Source organism: Triticum urartu, chromosome 5 (genome assembly GCF_003073215.2).
Source record: "Triticum urartu cultivar G1812 chromosome 5, Tu2.1, whole genome shotgun sequence".
Classification (NCBI taxonomy): Eukaryota; Viridiplantae; Streptophyta; class Magnoliopsida; order Poales; family Poaceae; genus Triticum; species Triticum urartu.
Genome location: NC_053026.1, coordinates 577,872,549 through 577,886,716, shown reverse-complemented (window position 1 = coordinate 577,886,716; position 14,168 = coordinate 577,872,549). Strand labels below are relative to the sequence as shown.

The 14,168-nt window shown below is 50.8% G+C and overlaps 1 protein-coding gene across 1 annotated transcript; it reads left to right on the top strand.

Annotated features, from left to right (window-relative positions):
• Positions 1 to 4,668: 4,668 nt before the first annotated feature.
• On the top strand, positions 4,669 to 12,472 carry LOC125510896 (probable aldehyde oxidase 2). The gene is made up of 8 exons (XM_048676184.1): positions 4,669 to 4,932; positions 7,413 to 9,083; positions 9,221 to 9,483; positions 9,615 to 9,824; positions 9,979 to 10,197; positions 10,415 to 11,476; positions 11,561 to 11,659; positions 11,751 to 12,472. Exons 1-8 carry the CDS (start codon positions 4,770 to 4,772, stop codon positions 12,168 to 12,170), a joined length of 4,107 nt encoding a protein of 1,368 aa, XP_048532141.1. The 5' UTR covers positions 4,669 to 4,769; the 3' UTR covers positions 12,171 to 12,472.
• Positions 12,473 to 14,168: the final 1,696 nt, after the last annotated feature.

The window sequence follows — 14,168 nt, the reverse complement described above, 5'->3', positions numbered from 1 at the left end:
GAAGTGGCATCATCAATAACATGCGACATATCAGAACGAATAGCAGAAGCAGGTGTAGGTGTCGCAAACTTACTCATAACAGAAGGTGAATCAAGTGCAGAGCTAGATGGCAGTTCCTTACCTCCCCTCGTAGGTGAGGGATAAATTGTTGTCTTAGCATCTTTCAAGTTCTTCATAGTGTCCAGCAGATATAAATCCCAAGTGACTCAAAGAATAGAGCTATGCTCCCCGGCAACGGCGCTAGAAATTAGTCTTGATAACCCACAAGTATATGGGATCGCAACAACTTTCGAGGGTAGAGTATGTTGGGGAACGTAGCAGAATTTAAAATTTTCTACGCATCACCAAGATCAATCTATGGAGTTATCTAGCAACGAGGGAAAGGGGAGTGCATCTACATACCCTTGTAGATCGCGTGCGGAAGCGTTCAAGAGAACGGGGTTGATGGAGTCGTACTCGTCGTGATCCAAATCACCGATGACCAAGTGCCGAACGGACAGCACCTCCGCGTTCAACACACGTACGGTTGGGAAGACGTCTCCTCATTCTTGATCCAGCAAGGGGGAAGGAGAGGTTGATAGAGATCCAGCAGCACGACGGCGTGGTGGTGGAAGCAACGGTGTTCTCGCAGGGCTTCGCCAAGCTCAGCGAGAGGGAGAGGTGTCACGTGAGGGAGAGGGAGGCGCCAGGGGCTAGGGTGTGGCTGCCCTCCCTCCCCCCACTATATATAGGGCCCCTGGGGGGCGCCGGTGGTGGCTTTGTAAATTTTAAGATGATATGTCAGCTCAGTCTTTCGGAGGTGCTCATAGGGGTGTGCGTGTGTGCATCCAAGGGGTGAGCGTATGCGCGTGTATATGAGTGCTTGCGTCTGTACCATGTTCAAAAAAATATGCCATCGGACTACCCAAATTTGGCATGTTTGGCTATGGTGGAGTTCATCCACGACTGCCCTTGCCCTTCTCGGCGCCCTTGCCGTCCTTCTCACGGAAGTACCGATCGAAGACGCACTACAGATCGAGCCGGATCTGCTCGTCGCCGGAGCTGTCCTCGTCGTCGCTGTCCTCCTTTGATGGCAGTCCGGCCATGGCACGGACCGCCCCGATGCTGCTCGCGGGCAAGGCCGCGCGTGTTCCTCCGCTGTCGTTTCTTCACAATGCGGACGCGGATGGCTTCCTCCTCTGCGGTCGCGCGCACCGCCTCTGTCGCCGCCCTTTCCACCGCGATACAGGCCTCGGCGGCCATTATCCTCTCATTCCCATGGTGGGCCACCCGTTCCTGGTGGGACTCATACTTTGCCCGACCGGTGATAGGGAAGGAGAGGTGTTCCGAGTGGAACCGCGAGGATCCAGGACTAGAGGACCAGAGCGTCTGGTGAGCCGACGCTATGGCGTCGCGGCGGACGGATCCGTCCGTCGGCCGGGCACTGTCCTCCCGGGAGCGGCGGAGTGCAAAGCGGACTGCCATTGCCTCCCCCAACCCACACGGGACAACACCCCAGTTGACAGATCCGGACTGTTCAGAGTCCGATCCGCTGCCTGCCATGGCGCAGAATGCCGCAAAACCGCCGGAGGTGAGCTCGGGTGGCGGAGGGGAGTGGAGTGAAGTGGCTAGGGTTTGCTCGAGCGAGAGGATGGGGACGAATATAAGTAGGGTCGGTGGGCCAACATGGGTTGGGTCCGATGTGGCGGGTGTGCCCGGGCGCCCCCATATCTGCCCCATATTTGGGTTGGATAAGGGGGGTGCCAGTTAGTCCGAACATTTGAGGGTCGTTTGAAAGGCTCGTCTGGGTCAATAAATCGTGACAGGGCAGTGACCGGGCGGCCCGCCCGGACGTGTGAGGCGAATTTGAGTGGTCCGGTTGTAGATGCTCTAATACATCGACACGGCGAGAGGAAAGGAGACCCAAGCTATAAGAGCATCTATAGCCGGAGGCCTCAACCCCGTCTGAAACGTCGGGGCGGGTGGACTGGTGACCGATCGAGTTATAAAAAATCGATCAATTGGGGTGCCTTAAACGTCTAGACTGTCTGACGCCGCTCATATCCAGCCCAAATGTAGGGCGGATATGAGACGACCCGGGCATGTCCGGGCTCGTTCGCCACGTCGGAGCTGACAAGCCCAGTCCACTATCGATCCCACAAAAAAACCCAACCCGGCTCCTCACTCGGAACCCTAGCTCACTCGCTCTCCTCTCTCGTTTCGTCTTATTCTCTTCCTTCTCCAATTCTGATCCAATCAGGCGCAATGTCGAGCTCTGCCAGCCACTCTGGCTTCGACGTCGACCTTGACGAGGAGCTGGCCCTCCGTGATGAGGACATCAATACCATTGTTACACCCATAGCCCCTACTGTTACATATACTGGACCAATTACTAGAGCTCGCACACGCCAATTAAATTACCAGGTACTTTCGTTTCTTGGTATGATTCTAATGTTCATGAGATTATGATGCTGCCTAAATTGGATACATTTGTTTTGCTTACAAATGAAGGGCCTAGCTTGGAGAAGGATGAACATTGGAGCAAGAACACGCCTGGAGTTGATGGCATACGCAAGGGGATCAAGAACGGAGTTACAAGTGATGATTTCAGGACTTTGAAGCCGCCATAAGGAGTGCATGAAGCCTTGGACGAAATATACAAGATGCCACTTCATAATATTCGTCCATAGGCTATTCTAGGTGTTGCGTCACCTTATTAATAGGTCAGGCCCATGTAATTTCGAAATACTTAAGTATAGGCTATTTTTAGAGTCCGTATGTGTGGGGAAACAAGAGTTAGGGTTGGTTCCGGACCCCACCCTCAAGGGCCACGAAATTCCCCCCTCTTCCTCCATATATACAGCCCTTAGGGCATCGTTTAGACTTTGGGTTTTGTTTAGATTAAAAGTTCGCCATAGCTGCAACTTCGCGTACTTCGTTTGTGTCCAACGACCAGACCAAGACGTCACAGAACCCCACCTTGATCAATAAAGCTTTCATCTTATATTCGCAATATCCCGATTGCAATCTCAGTTTCTTGCTTGTTCTTCGTTTGCTCGCAGGAAACAGACCCTCGTGGTCAGGTTGATCGTGCTCCGGCGTGGTCAATAACCCTCGGAAGTTGGTTTAGCGATTGCTAAGGCGCGACGTCTCGCACGTTCGTAGTCGGATCGTCAAGGTCGACTCCCACAGAAAACGATAGCCACCATCTCATCGAAACATCGGGACACCTTAGCCTCTATCACTCCGGATTGCCTTGAAGCGGTCCAATGTGGACACCGGGGGTAGCTCCGGATCTGCAGCGTCGTCGCCGCTCCCACGTCAGCGCAACGCTGACGCCGGCGGTGGCCCCTCCCGGCTTGTGCGCGGCTCCGACAGGGCAGCGCGGTCTACTCCGCCCCCGCATCTTCCTCTTCCCCCACCGGCCGATGCTCCGCCCAGGCAATGGTGGGTGCTAGTTTCTGCAGCGCTGGCCTGCACGTGCACTCTAGAATCGGAGGCGCGCACTGCCCGCCGCGGCAGGCGGCGGACAAGGGAGAGGCAGGCTGCGTTGCAGTCCATGCGCTGCCACCGCGGGATGCCGGTGGAGCCCGACGAGGACGAGCGGCTTCTCACTTGGGTCTGCCGCTGGTCGCTCATGACGGCGGAGACAGACGCTCGCCGCCTATGGTGAAAGAACACGAAGGCGCGCCAGCTTGCCATAGAGCAGTCGGAGCGCAAGGCGAATGAGGCAGCGACAGATGCGGCTCGGTTGGCTAAGATAAAGCGGCAACAAGACATGTCCATCTGGCGACTAAAGGGGCTCATTGTCCTCTCCGACGACTCCGACGAAGATGGCGACGACCACAGCTCCTCCGCCAATGACTCCGATGATCCACCGCCTGCAGCCGACGCCTACAGCTACGCTGGCGATCAAAAAGGCAAAGGCCCGGCGAGAAAGTGGCGAATCTCTGTCGTCTCCCTAGTTAACTTCTAGTTATTTACGTCTCTAGTTGTCGTTTGTGGATTATGCGAACTTTGAGTAGCTTTTGGAGATCCGTCTGTGATCTTTGGTGATCGGAATGTGCATATGTAGCCCCGTTTCATGGTCTATGCAATGACCTATGTAATTTATCTTTACATTGCATGAGTAATGGGATATAAGATATCAGATACAAGGAGTATGAATATGGAGGACATAAATTAAGAAGTGCCCGGTCAATGTCCACAGACACGTCCGAACGCATCCCCAGGTGTTTGAGGGACCGAATTTGCTAAGTCAGGCCGTAGATGCTCTAAAGCATAAACAAACAAGAGCAAAATGAAGCAAATCTTGCCTGCCACTCACGCCTTGGCATACTAAATATTATTATCACCTTTCCCATCCGTTTGATCGCTTGCGTGGAGGCTAGAGAGTGGAGTAGGAGTACTGCTAGTACAAGAGCGGAAAAGGTCGACGAGCAGCTAGCATCATAGCACATGCAATGTACCCATACAGCGTGCATCGGCCTCGATTGCTCCGTTGCACCGAGCGCACACGATCCATCGCCGATCTCAAATCCACCGCGCCCATTTCTCCCCGGCCTCCACGTGAACCGGAGTACGTGCGCGCTGAGCGCACGCCCACGCCATCTCCCGTCGCTTTGCCCCCGTCCAACGTCACTGCATAGCTAGCAACTAATCGTAGCCAAGATCCTCTAGCAAAGCCCCCGTATAAAGGATAGAGGTATGGCCACCGGCCTCGGCGCACTTGCTGAGTGGTGCACCTGGATCCAGGACGAAGCTGTGGGTCGTGGAAGAGAGAGAGAGAGATGGGGTCGCTGGGGAAGGATGCGGCCACGGCGGGGGAGCGGGTGGTGCTGGCGGTGAACGGCGTGCGGCGCGAGGCGGCCGGCGTGGACCCGTCGACGACGCTGCTGGAGTTCCTCCGCACGCGCACGCCCGTCCGGGGGCCCAAGCTCGGCTGCGGCGAAGGTGAGCACCACCAGCCGGCCCTCCACTCCATTAGCTAGCTCGGTTTAATCCTTGCAGTTTCGATCGTTTAGAATCTTATTCGGATGAACAGCCCAAAGCCCTCGAACCGACGAGTCGATGGGAGTTGATCTGCCATCGTTTTCAGTTTACCGACCGACCGGATTCCTGCTCCTGGATCGCTTGGTCGTCGTCGATCTCTACGCACGCGCTCCACACGCGCGCGCGTAGGCGTATGGAATCAAACCACGAAACACACAGGAATGGAGATAGAAAATAGGTGGCGGTAGGAGTTTCTGTACACGTGCACGTAGGCACCACGGCACATACATACATAGACATATCCACAGTACCCACTCTTGGGCCATCAACCACATCGGTGCTGCTTCTTCTCTTCATTTTCTGCTACTCCCTAATACCATACCTACGGTACGTAGCTACCAGCGCTACCGCTCGTTCATCACGAACCACAAAAAATGTCGATGGCTCATCGCTTTCTCCTCCTCGGCACATACCGACCCTAGCCAGGACCCATCATATCCGTGTGGAATACATTATGTTTCTTCTCTTCTTTTGGTGCTGGCTGGCCAGCTATCGTTATACACTTAGCTCATTCATCAACGCACCACAAGTCCACAACTATTCATGTCGGGGCACTTGTTCCTTGCACCTTCCAGCTAGCTGCTCTCAACACTTTGATGCACCTCCAATCAAAGAGGTTATTTCAAGTGTGTTGACGTATAAATGCATAGCCCATTTTTTTCCATCAGCTTGAGCTTTTTGACGAACTGACTGGTGCGTGCAGTTTTACAAAGTGCACTCACTAGCGATGCTAAGTGGGAGACTTTCTATCTTTCACTTTAAGTTCGGGATAACATAGAATTAAGAAAATGATAGGCCGAAGCATTTTTTTTTTTGAAACAAGTTAGGCCGAAGCATTGGTACTTTACACTTCAATCGGGCATGATGGAGTGAAAAGGCCGGATACGCTAGCTGCCGATCTGCTTTTCTCCCAGTGGAGCAGGCATGCATGCAGCGCGAACTAACCTATCCCAAATTATTGGACCTAATATATTCTCCGATGTGCAATTATTTATCTTTTGTTGTTAGGTGGTCAGGTCCCATATGCTGCAGCTAACCAAACCATCTTTAGAAAACTCTGGCACGCGTATCAGTTTGCTACATATACAGCGACAGTGTTTCAGACTTTCGGTGGCATGCTTTGGCCCATATCATTGTACCAGATGCGTGTCCTTCTTATATTGATATAATATACTTGGAGTATGACTTTAGGGAAACAGACCACTAATCAGACCATATAGGCAGGCTCCCCACACAAAATTTGACGAGAAACTCTCCCTCCGTCCCATAATATAAGAACATGTAGTAATCGTGATCCGTAACAAACCGCATAGAGTGAATTAGTACAGATTAGATATGCCATGAGTATGGAATTAAGAAATAGTCTTGTTCACCTTAAACCGGGAGCCGTCGATGGAAGTATCATTGACAACTTAGATCAAAAGTATTACACCAACTCATCATTATTTTGGTGGAATAGTAATGGTGCAGATGCAAAGTACAATGAGCTAACATACATAAATAAACAAAAACAATATAATCATCATTTTTTATATTAAATGGATACGTTCCCTTTTAAGAAAGCAAAAGAAACGACATTTTATTAAAGAAAAGTATCACATAAAAAACAATTTCTTTAAGTACTGAAAAAACAACTTCAAGTATGCATAATGAACTAGTAAGAGTGCTCCCTCTATAAACTAATATAGATCTTTTAGATCACTACTTTAGTGATCTAAAAGATCTTATATTAGTTTACGGTGGGAGTACTTAATTATGAGACAATGATTAACATAGTCAAGGGAGGTGACAATTGTTCACAACCATCGGATAGATACTTAACAAAATTGGATTAAAAGATTTGGACGACTCAAATTAAAAATGTCCCAAGTAACACATGCTTTTCAAATCGGTATAATACATACACAAATGTACAATATGTCAACTGCTAAATATGTGCATCTTTTGGTCGTGGCCTTGGCATTCTTTTGTTGTGGGTGGTAGCTCCACCACTTGCCTCCATGAATATTAAACCATAAAAGAATATCTTAAAATACCGTCAAAAACATTCTTATGTTATGGGACCGAGGGAGTACAAGATGTCAAGACATAATTCATTTCTTCTATCTTTGTGCAAACGTTTCATAGAGACATGATAGGTCACAATACTTTTGTCCTTCCCATGAAACTTCAGGCATCTAAAAGAACACAAACATATACATGTTTATTTTTTTTCTTATTTTTACATTCAGCAAATTGTTCGTTCTATTCAGGAGCAAATTATTCCACTCAGCAAATATATTTTTTATGTTTTTGAAGGAATTGTTCTTTCTCATTATATGATTCGTCTAGCCTGGTGTGTTTCTAATTAATTAACGACGGCGTCACGTTGCTGCGTGCAGGTGGGTGCGGCGCATGCGTGGTGCTCATCTCCAAGTACGACCCGGCCACCGACGAGGTCACCGAGTTCTCGGCGAGCTCCTGCTTGACGCTCGTCGGCAGCCTCAACCACTGCTCGGTAACCACCAGCGAGGGCATCGGCAACACCCGCGATGGCTACCACCCCGTCCAGAAGCGCCTCGCCGGCTTCCACGCCTCGCAGTGCGGCTTCTGCACCCCCGGCATGTGCATGTCCATCTTCTCCGCCCTCGTCAAGGCCGACAAGCCCGGCGCCGCCGGCGAGCCAGCCCCGCCGCCAGGGTTCTCCAAGCTCACGTCGTGCGAGGCGGAGCACGCAGTCTCCGGCAACCTCTGCCGCTGCACGGGCTACAGGCCCATCGTCGACGCCTGCAAGAGCTTCGCCGCCGACGTCGACCTCGAGGACCTCGGGCTCAACTCCTTCTGGAAGAAAAGCGCTGATCGTGCCGAGGTCGGCAAGCTGCCGGAATACTCCAGTGGCGCCGTCTGCACCTTCCCGGAGTTCCTAAAGTCCGAGATCAAGGCCTCCGTTGATCAGCAGACGAACAATGTGCCGGCGGCGATCGCCGGCGAGGACGGCTGGTACCATCCCAGGAGCATCCAGGAGCTCCATAGCCTCTTCGATTCCAACTGGTTCGACGGGAATTCAGTCAAGATCGTGGCGTCAAACACTGGCGCCGGAGTGTACAAGGATCAAGACCTGTACGAAAAGTACATCGACATCAAAGGGATCCCGGAGCTTTCCGTCATCGACAGGAGCAGCAAGGGGGTGGAGATCGGGGCGGCCGTGTCCATCTCCAAAGCCATCGAGGTCTTCTCCGATGGCACTCCGGTCTTCAGAAAGATCGCCGGTCACCTCAGCAAGGTGGCCTCGCCGTTCGTCCGCAACACGGCGACCGTCGGCGGGAACGTGATCATGGCGCAGCGGCTGCAATTCCCATCGGACATCGCCACCGTTCTTCTCGCAGCCGGCTCCACGGTCACCATCCAGACGGCTTCCAAAATGCTGTGCCTCACATTGGAGGAATTTCTGGAGCAGCCTCCCTGTGACGCCAAGACCATACTGCTCAGCATATTTGTCCCGGATTGGGGTTCAGACAATGTCATCTTCGAGACATCTCGTGCAGCACCGAGACCGTTCGGCAATGCTGTGTCCTATGTGAATTCTGCATTCCTTGCAAGGACTTCAGGGGATGCAGCATCAGGGGAGCTCATCGTCGACGAAATCTGCCTCGCGTTCGGCGCCTACGGTGTCGATCACGCGGCACGGGCTTGGAAGGTGGAGGAATTCTTGAAGGGAAAATCAATGAGTGCATCTGTGATACTTGAAGCGGTTCGGTTGCTGAAAGATGCTATCTCGCCGTCAGAAGGCACCACACACCCTGAGTACAGAGTCAGCTTGGCTGTCAGTTTCTTGTTCAGTTTCCTGTCTTCACTTGCTAACAACCTGAATGAACCGGCGAAGGCTATTACTACCAATGGTTTATCTACTAATGGAACCATGAATGGTAATGGCGCGTCGTCACTGGAAAAGGAAAGTAAGGTTGCCAGCGATGATTTGCCGATCCGCTCAAGGCAAGAACTGGTTTTCACTGAAGAATATAAACCTGTCGGCAAGCCGACCACGAAAGCCGGGGCCGAGCTACAAGCTTCTGGTATGTTTTGGTAGTTCTTTTTGTTCATTGTACATTAGTCCAATCAATGCTCAACCATCTGCTATGTTTCCTCTGCTATTGTACACTAGTTTCTATTCTGAAACATGCAGTTGACAACATTCTTGGTTCTTGTTCAGGGGAGGCTGTGTATGTTGATGACATCCCAGCACCCAAGGATTGCCTCTACGGAGCATTTATCTACAGCACACACCCTCATGCCCGTATCAAAGGTGTCAACTTCAAATCATCTCTGGCTTCAAAAAAGGTCATCACGGTTATCTCGGCAAAGGACATTCCTGCCGGTGGAAGGAATATTGGATCCAGCTTCCCGGGGCTAGGAGACGAAGCGCTCTTCGGTGATCCGGTTTCTGAATTTGCTGGTCAAAACGTTGGCGTTGTGGTACCTACTTCTGAACCACTTGAACTCAGTTTCAGAAAAAATGCACAACCAGTAGTACTATAATGTTTTACCCAAAATTTTCAGGGATGGAACTGACCATATTATTATCGTTTTGGTTTGCCATGGATCAGATTGCTGAAACACAGAAGTACGCCTATATGGCGGCGAAGCAAGCCGTCATCGAGTATAGCACCGAGAATCTCGAGCCGCCCATTCTGACAATAGAGGATGCCATCCAACATGACAGCTACTTCCATCCTCCCCCGTTTTTGGCTCCTAAGCCAGTTGGGGATTTCGAGCAAGGGATGTCTGAAGCTGATCACAAGATTTTATCAGGAGAGGTACATACTTCAGTTTAGTAATAGGATGTTGTCTATATTCATAGTTTCAGACAAGGATCATTACATCATAGTTTCAGACAAGGATCATTACATCATAGTTTCAGACAAGGATCATTACATGCTCACATCTAGCATCATTATCAATTTTCAACAGGTGAAACTTGAATCACAGTACTACTTCTACATGGAGACTCAGACCGCCTTGGCCGTCCCCGACGAAGATAACTGCATCACCGTCTATGCCTCAACTCAGATACCCGAGGTCACGCAGAATGTCGTCGCCGACTGCCTCGGCATTCCGTACCACAATGTTCGCATCGTCACAAGGAGAGTTGGCGGCGGCTTTGGCGGGAAGGCAATGAAAGGATGCCATGTAAGTGGAAGCCCCAACCATTCAAGCAGAGGTTTACAGTAACAAAAAGTTGTACTCCCTCCGTCCCAAAATTCTTGTCTTAGATTTGTCTAAATACAAATGTATCAAGTCACGCTTTAGTATTAGATACATCTGTATCTAGACAAATCTAAGACAAGAATATTGAGACGGAGGGAGTACAATCTTGTGACCATGGAGGAAATGTTTGTGTTATCAGGTGGCATGCGCGTGTGCAGTTGCAGCGTTCAAGCTGCGGCGCCCAGTCCGGATGTACCTCGACCGCAAGACGGACATGATCATGGCAGGAGGGCGGCACCCGATGAAGGTGAAGTACAACGTGGGGTTCAAGTCGGACGGCACGCTCACGGCGCTGCACCTCGACCTCGGCATCAACGCCGGGATATCGCCGGATGTGAGCCCGGCGCTCCCGTCGGCCATCGTCGGTGCTCTGAAGAAGTACAACTGGGGCGCCCTGGCCTTGGACGTCAAGGTGTGCAAGACCAACGTCTCGTCCAAGTCAGCCATGCGCGGCCCCGGGGACGTGCAGGGCTGCTTCATCGCGGAGGCCATCATCGAGCACGTCGCGTCGGCGCTCGCGGCCGACACCAACGCCGTCCGGAGGAAGAACCTCCACGGCTTCGAGAGCCTCACGAAGTTCTACGGCGACGCCGCCGGCGAGGCCTCGACGTACAGCCTCGTTGAAATATTCGACAAGCTGGCTTCGTCGCCGGAGTATCGGAGCAGGGCGGCCGCGGTGGAGCGGTTCAACGGCGGGAGCAGGTGGAAGAAGCGGGGCATCTCCTGCGTGCCGATCACGTACGAGGTGAGGCTCCGGCCTACGCCCGGGAAGGTGTCCATCATGAACGATGGGTCCATCGCCGTCGAGGTCGGTGGCGTGGAGATCGGGCAGGGGTTATATACCAAGGTGAAGCAGATGACCGCGTACGGGCTGGCTGAGCTCTGCTCCGACGCCGACGAGCTCATCGACAAGGTGCGTGTCATCCAGGCCGACACGCTGAGCATGATCCAGGGCGGATTCACCGGCGGGAGCACCACGTCCGAGACCAGCTGCGAGGCTGTCCGGCTGTCGTGCGCCACGCTCGTCGAGCGGCTCAAGCCCATCAAGGAGAGCCTCGAGTCCAAGTCCGGCAAGCCTGTGCCATGGAAGGCCTTGATTACCCAGGCGACCATGGCGAGCGTGAACCTGTCGGCGCAGGCGTACTGGACGCCTGACCCAGCCTTCGTGAAGTACATCAACTACGGTGCCGCCGTCAGCGAGGTACCATGATCCATGGTCCAAAGATCGCCAAATCATAACAACAAGGGATATTCATTTCTGATTGAGAAATTGCCCGAATTGCAGGTTGAAGTCGACGTGCTTACTGGGGGGACGACGATCCTGAGGAGCGACCTGGTGTACGACTGCGGGCAGAGCCTGAACCCGGCGGTGGACCTCGGCCAGGTGAGCTCGCCGCCGATCGGCACAGCTACATGATTGCTTGGTGTCGCCGAAGATCGTTGGAATCTGAATTCAGTTTTGATTGTTGGATCAGGTGGAGGGCGCATTCGTGCAAGGGGTTGGGTTCTTCACCAACGAGGAGTACACGACGAACGCCGACGGGCTGGTGGTGAACGACGGCACGTGGACGTACAAGATCCCCACGGTGGACACCATCCCGAAGCAGCTCAACGTGGAGCTGCTTACCAGCGCGCGCGACAAGAAGCGGGTGCTCTCCTCCAAGGCGTCCGGCGAGCCGCCGCTGCTGATGGCGGCGTCGGTGCACTGCGCGATGCGGGAGGCTATCAGGGCGGCCAGGCAGGACTTCTCGGCCAGCTCGCCGCTGACGTTCCAAATGGACGTGCCGGCCACCATGGCCGACGTCAAGGAGCTCTGCGGCCTCGACGTCGTCGAGAGGCACCTCGAGAGCCTCTCCTCTGCCGCCGCCGGTCCCAACGCCTCCGTCAAGGCGTGATGGTACTTGCATGAAATATATGTAGAAACGTGACACGTGTGTGCTGTAAATGACACGAGCGAAGGTTTGGGACGCTGCTTGTGTGCGGGTGTGCATAGACGAGAAGGGAGCATACAACTAGCTACGTGGATCGATTTGAAGCGTTGGATTTCGTCTAACGGCACGCATGCACGTGCTTGGATTCTGCTTGAGTGATGAGGATAAAAAGACTTCAGTTCCTGTTACAAATCTGGGTGATGATATGAAGTCAAGGACCGTTGGAAAACTGTATAAATAAATTTGAGGTACAGTGTTAAGGGCCAGTTTTTGTGGCAACTTTTTTTAAGCGGCTTAAAAAATAAGCTGCCTTCCCAAGCAAAAAAATATCATTGCTAAATTTATTGTGACTTCTAAATTACTAGTTTAGAAACCCCAATCAAATAAGAGAGGCTGCTTATGACAAAAGCTAGAGAGAAGGCGGTTTATCTTTTAAGCTGTCAAAAGAACCGGCCCTTAAAATTTTGTAAATCTAAGATAGACAGTTAGAATAGTTGAGTTAACGATTAGTGGCTTTACGAAGCAAACTGGACAGTTTGCAAAAATGACACAAAGGTATCGGAGGTTCTGCAACTTTTGTGTGTGGACGCGTGGAGGGGATGTTAAAGACAATATCTACAAGTGGAACGACCATAATGTCTAATGTGTTGAAGATCGAATACAAAGGCGAAATAAAAAGCTTTAGCAAAGTTTCATGGTTGAAATTGTTTGGTGGAATCCATGCTCACGGCGTGGAGCTTGGTATCTCAAGGAAGAGTACCTTGTCTATGGTGTGTTAGTTTAAGATCCTGTATTTATAGCAAATCCATATTTTATGGCTGGCGTAGTTTAAAAATTTTAACCGGCAATCGAACCGATGAGCCTCTTGGTTTAGGATTTTACTAGTCGGCCATCGGTTCATCGGTTCATTTGCGATAAAAAACAGGAATGTTTCAGGTAATTTCTAAAAAGTATGACCGCACATCAAGAGAATACATACAATATTTTTATCGGATGTCCCCGAAGGTTAGGTGTTTGATTCCTTGTAAACCAATAATGAATCATAAATTGTTAGTTTAGCTTAGTTGGTTGTTAGGTCTTTAGCATGCCTTGTTTGAAGGTTAGGTGTTTGATTCCTTGTTGATGCACATTCTTTTTTTGAATATTTTTTCGGTCTTCCTTAGAAAACAGGGCAAGGCTTTGCTCACGGTTTTTGGGTCAGACAAATGGTCCGGTTCAGTTTCTAAAACTATAGTATGGACAAAGTTACCAATGAATTTATAGGTATTTCCTCTCAAGAGCCTAGAGAACTTCACCCGAAAAAAAAGAGCCTAGAGAACTTAAAGCACAATTTCAACATTCCGAGGTGTGATGGAGGGAGAGGGGTATATGAACTATGACGTTCCCACATCCTGTATATACGAGGGATTGGGTTGAGGTCTGAACTACTCACTCTAATCCAAAATAAGTATCGTGGTTTTGAACTAAGGTTAGTTCAAAATTGCCACACTTGTTATGGATTGGAGGGAGCACCTTTTTTGCATTTTATTTGTTGCCCTCTTTGCTTTTGATGGAACTGACTGCAACTTTGACGAGTGAACACAATCCGTCTTCAAACTCCTTTATTTCATTCGATCAAATGAAGTTGAACGTAGCAATGCCTTGGCCATCTCGTGTAGCATTTCCCCTATTTTTATTTTTGATAAAAATCACTTTTATTGACTCAAAATATACCGTTGAGTTATATCCCTTCCCCGTCCCATTGAGAAAGAGAATTAACGAATCCTAAGGCAAAGGAAGGAGAAACTCAAGGCCACTCTTCCTCCGGGTTTTCTTTCCGTACTATTATGGATAGTTAAATAAAGAGAAAAATTAGATTCAATTGTCAACTGGTCCTATCAAAAGTAGGATTGACTACAGATTCGAGCCATCGCACATGGTTCTATAAAATATGTACAATTTTCCGGATCTAAATTGAGCAGG

Bases quoted from the DNA above. Each gene is read 5' to 3' on its own strand.
- LOC125510896 (XM_048676184.1), top strand. From the start codon at position 4,770: ATGGGGTCGCTGGGGAAGGATGCGGCCACGGCGGGGGAGCGGGTGGTG. The intron at 9,825-9,978 runs GTACATACTTCA...AATTTTCAACAG, and splicing joins ACAAGATTTTATCAGGAGAG to GTGAAACTTGAATCACAGTA. The intron at 10,198-10,414 runs GTAAGTGGAAGC...TTGTGTTATCAG, and splicing joins AGGCAATGAAAGGATGCCAT to GTGGCATGCGCGTGTGCAGT.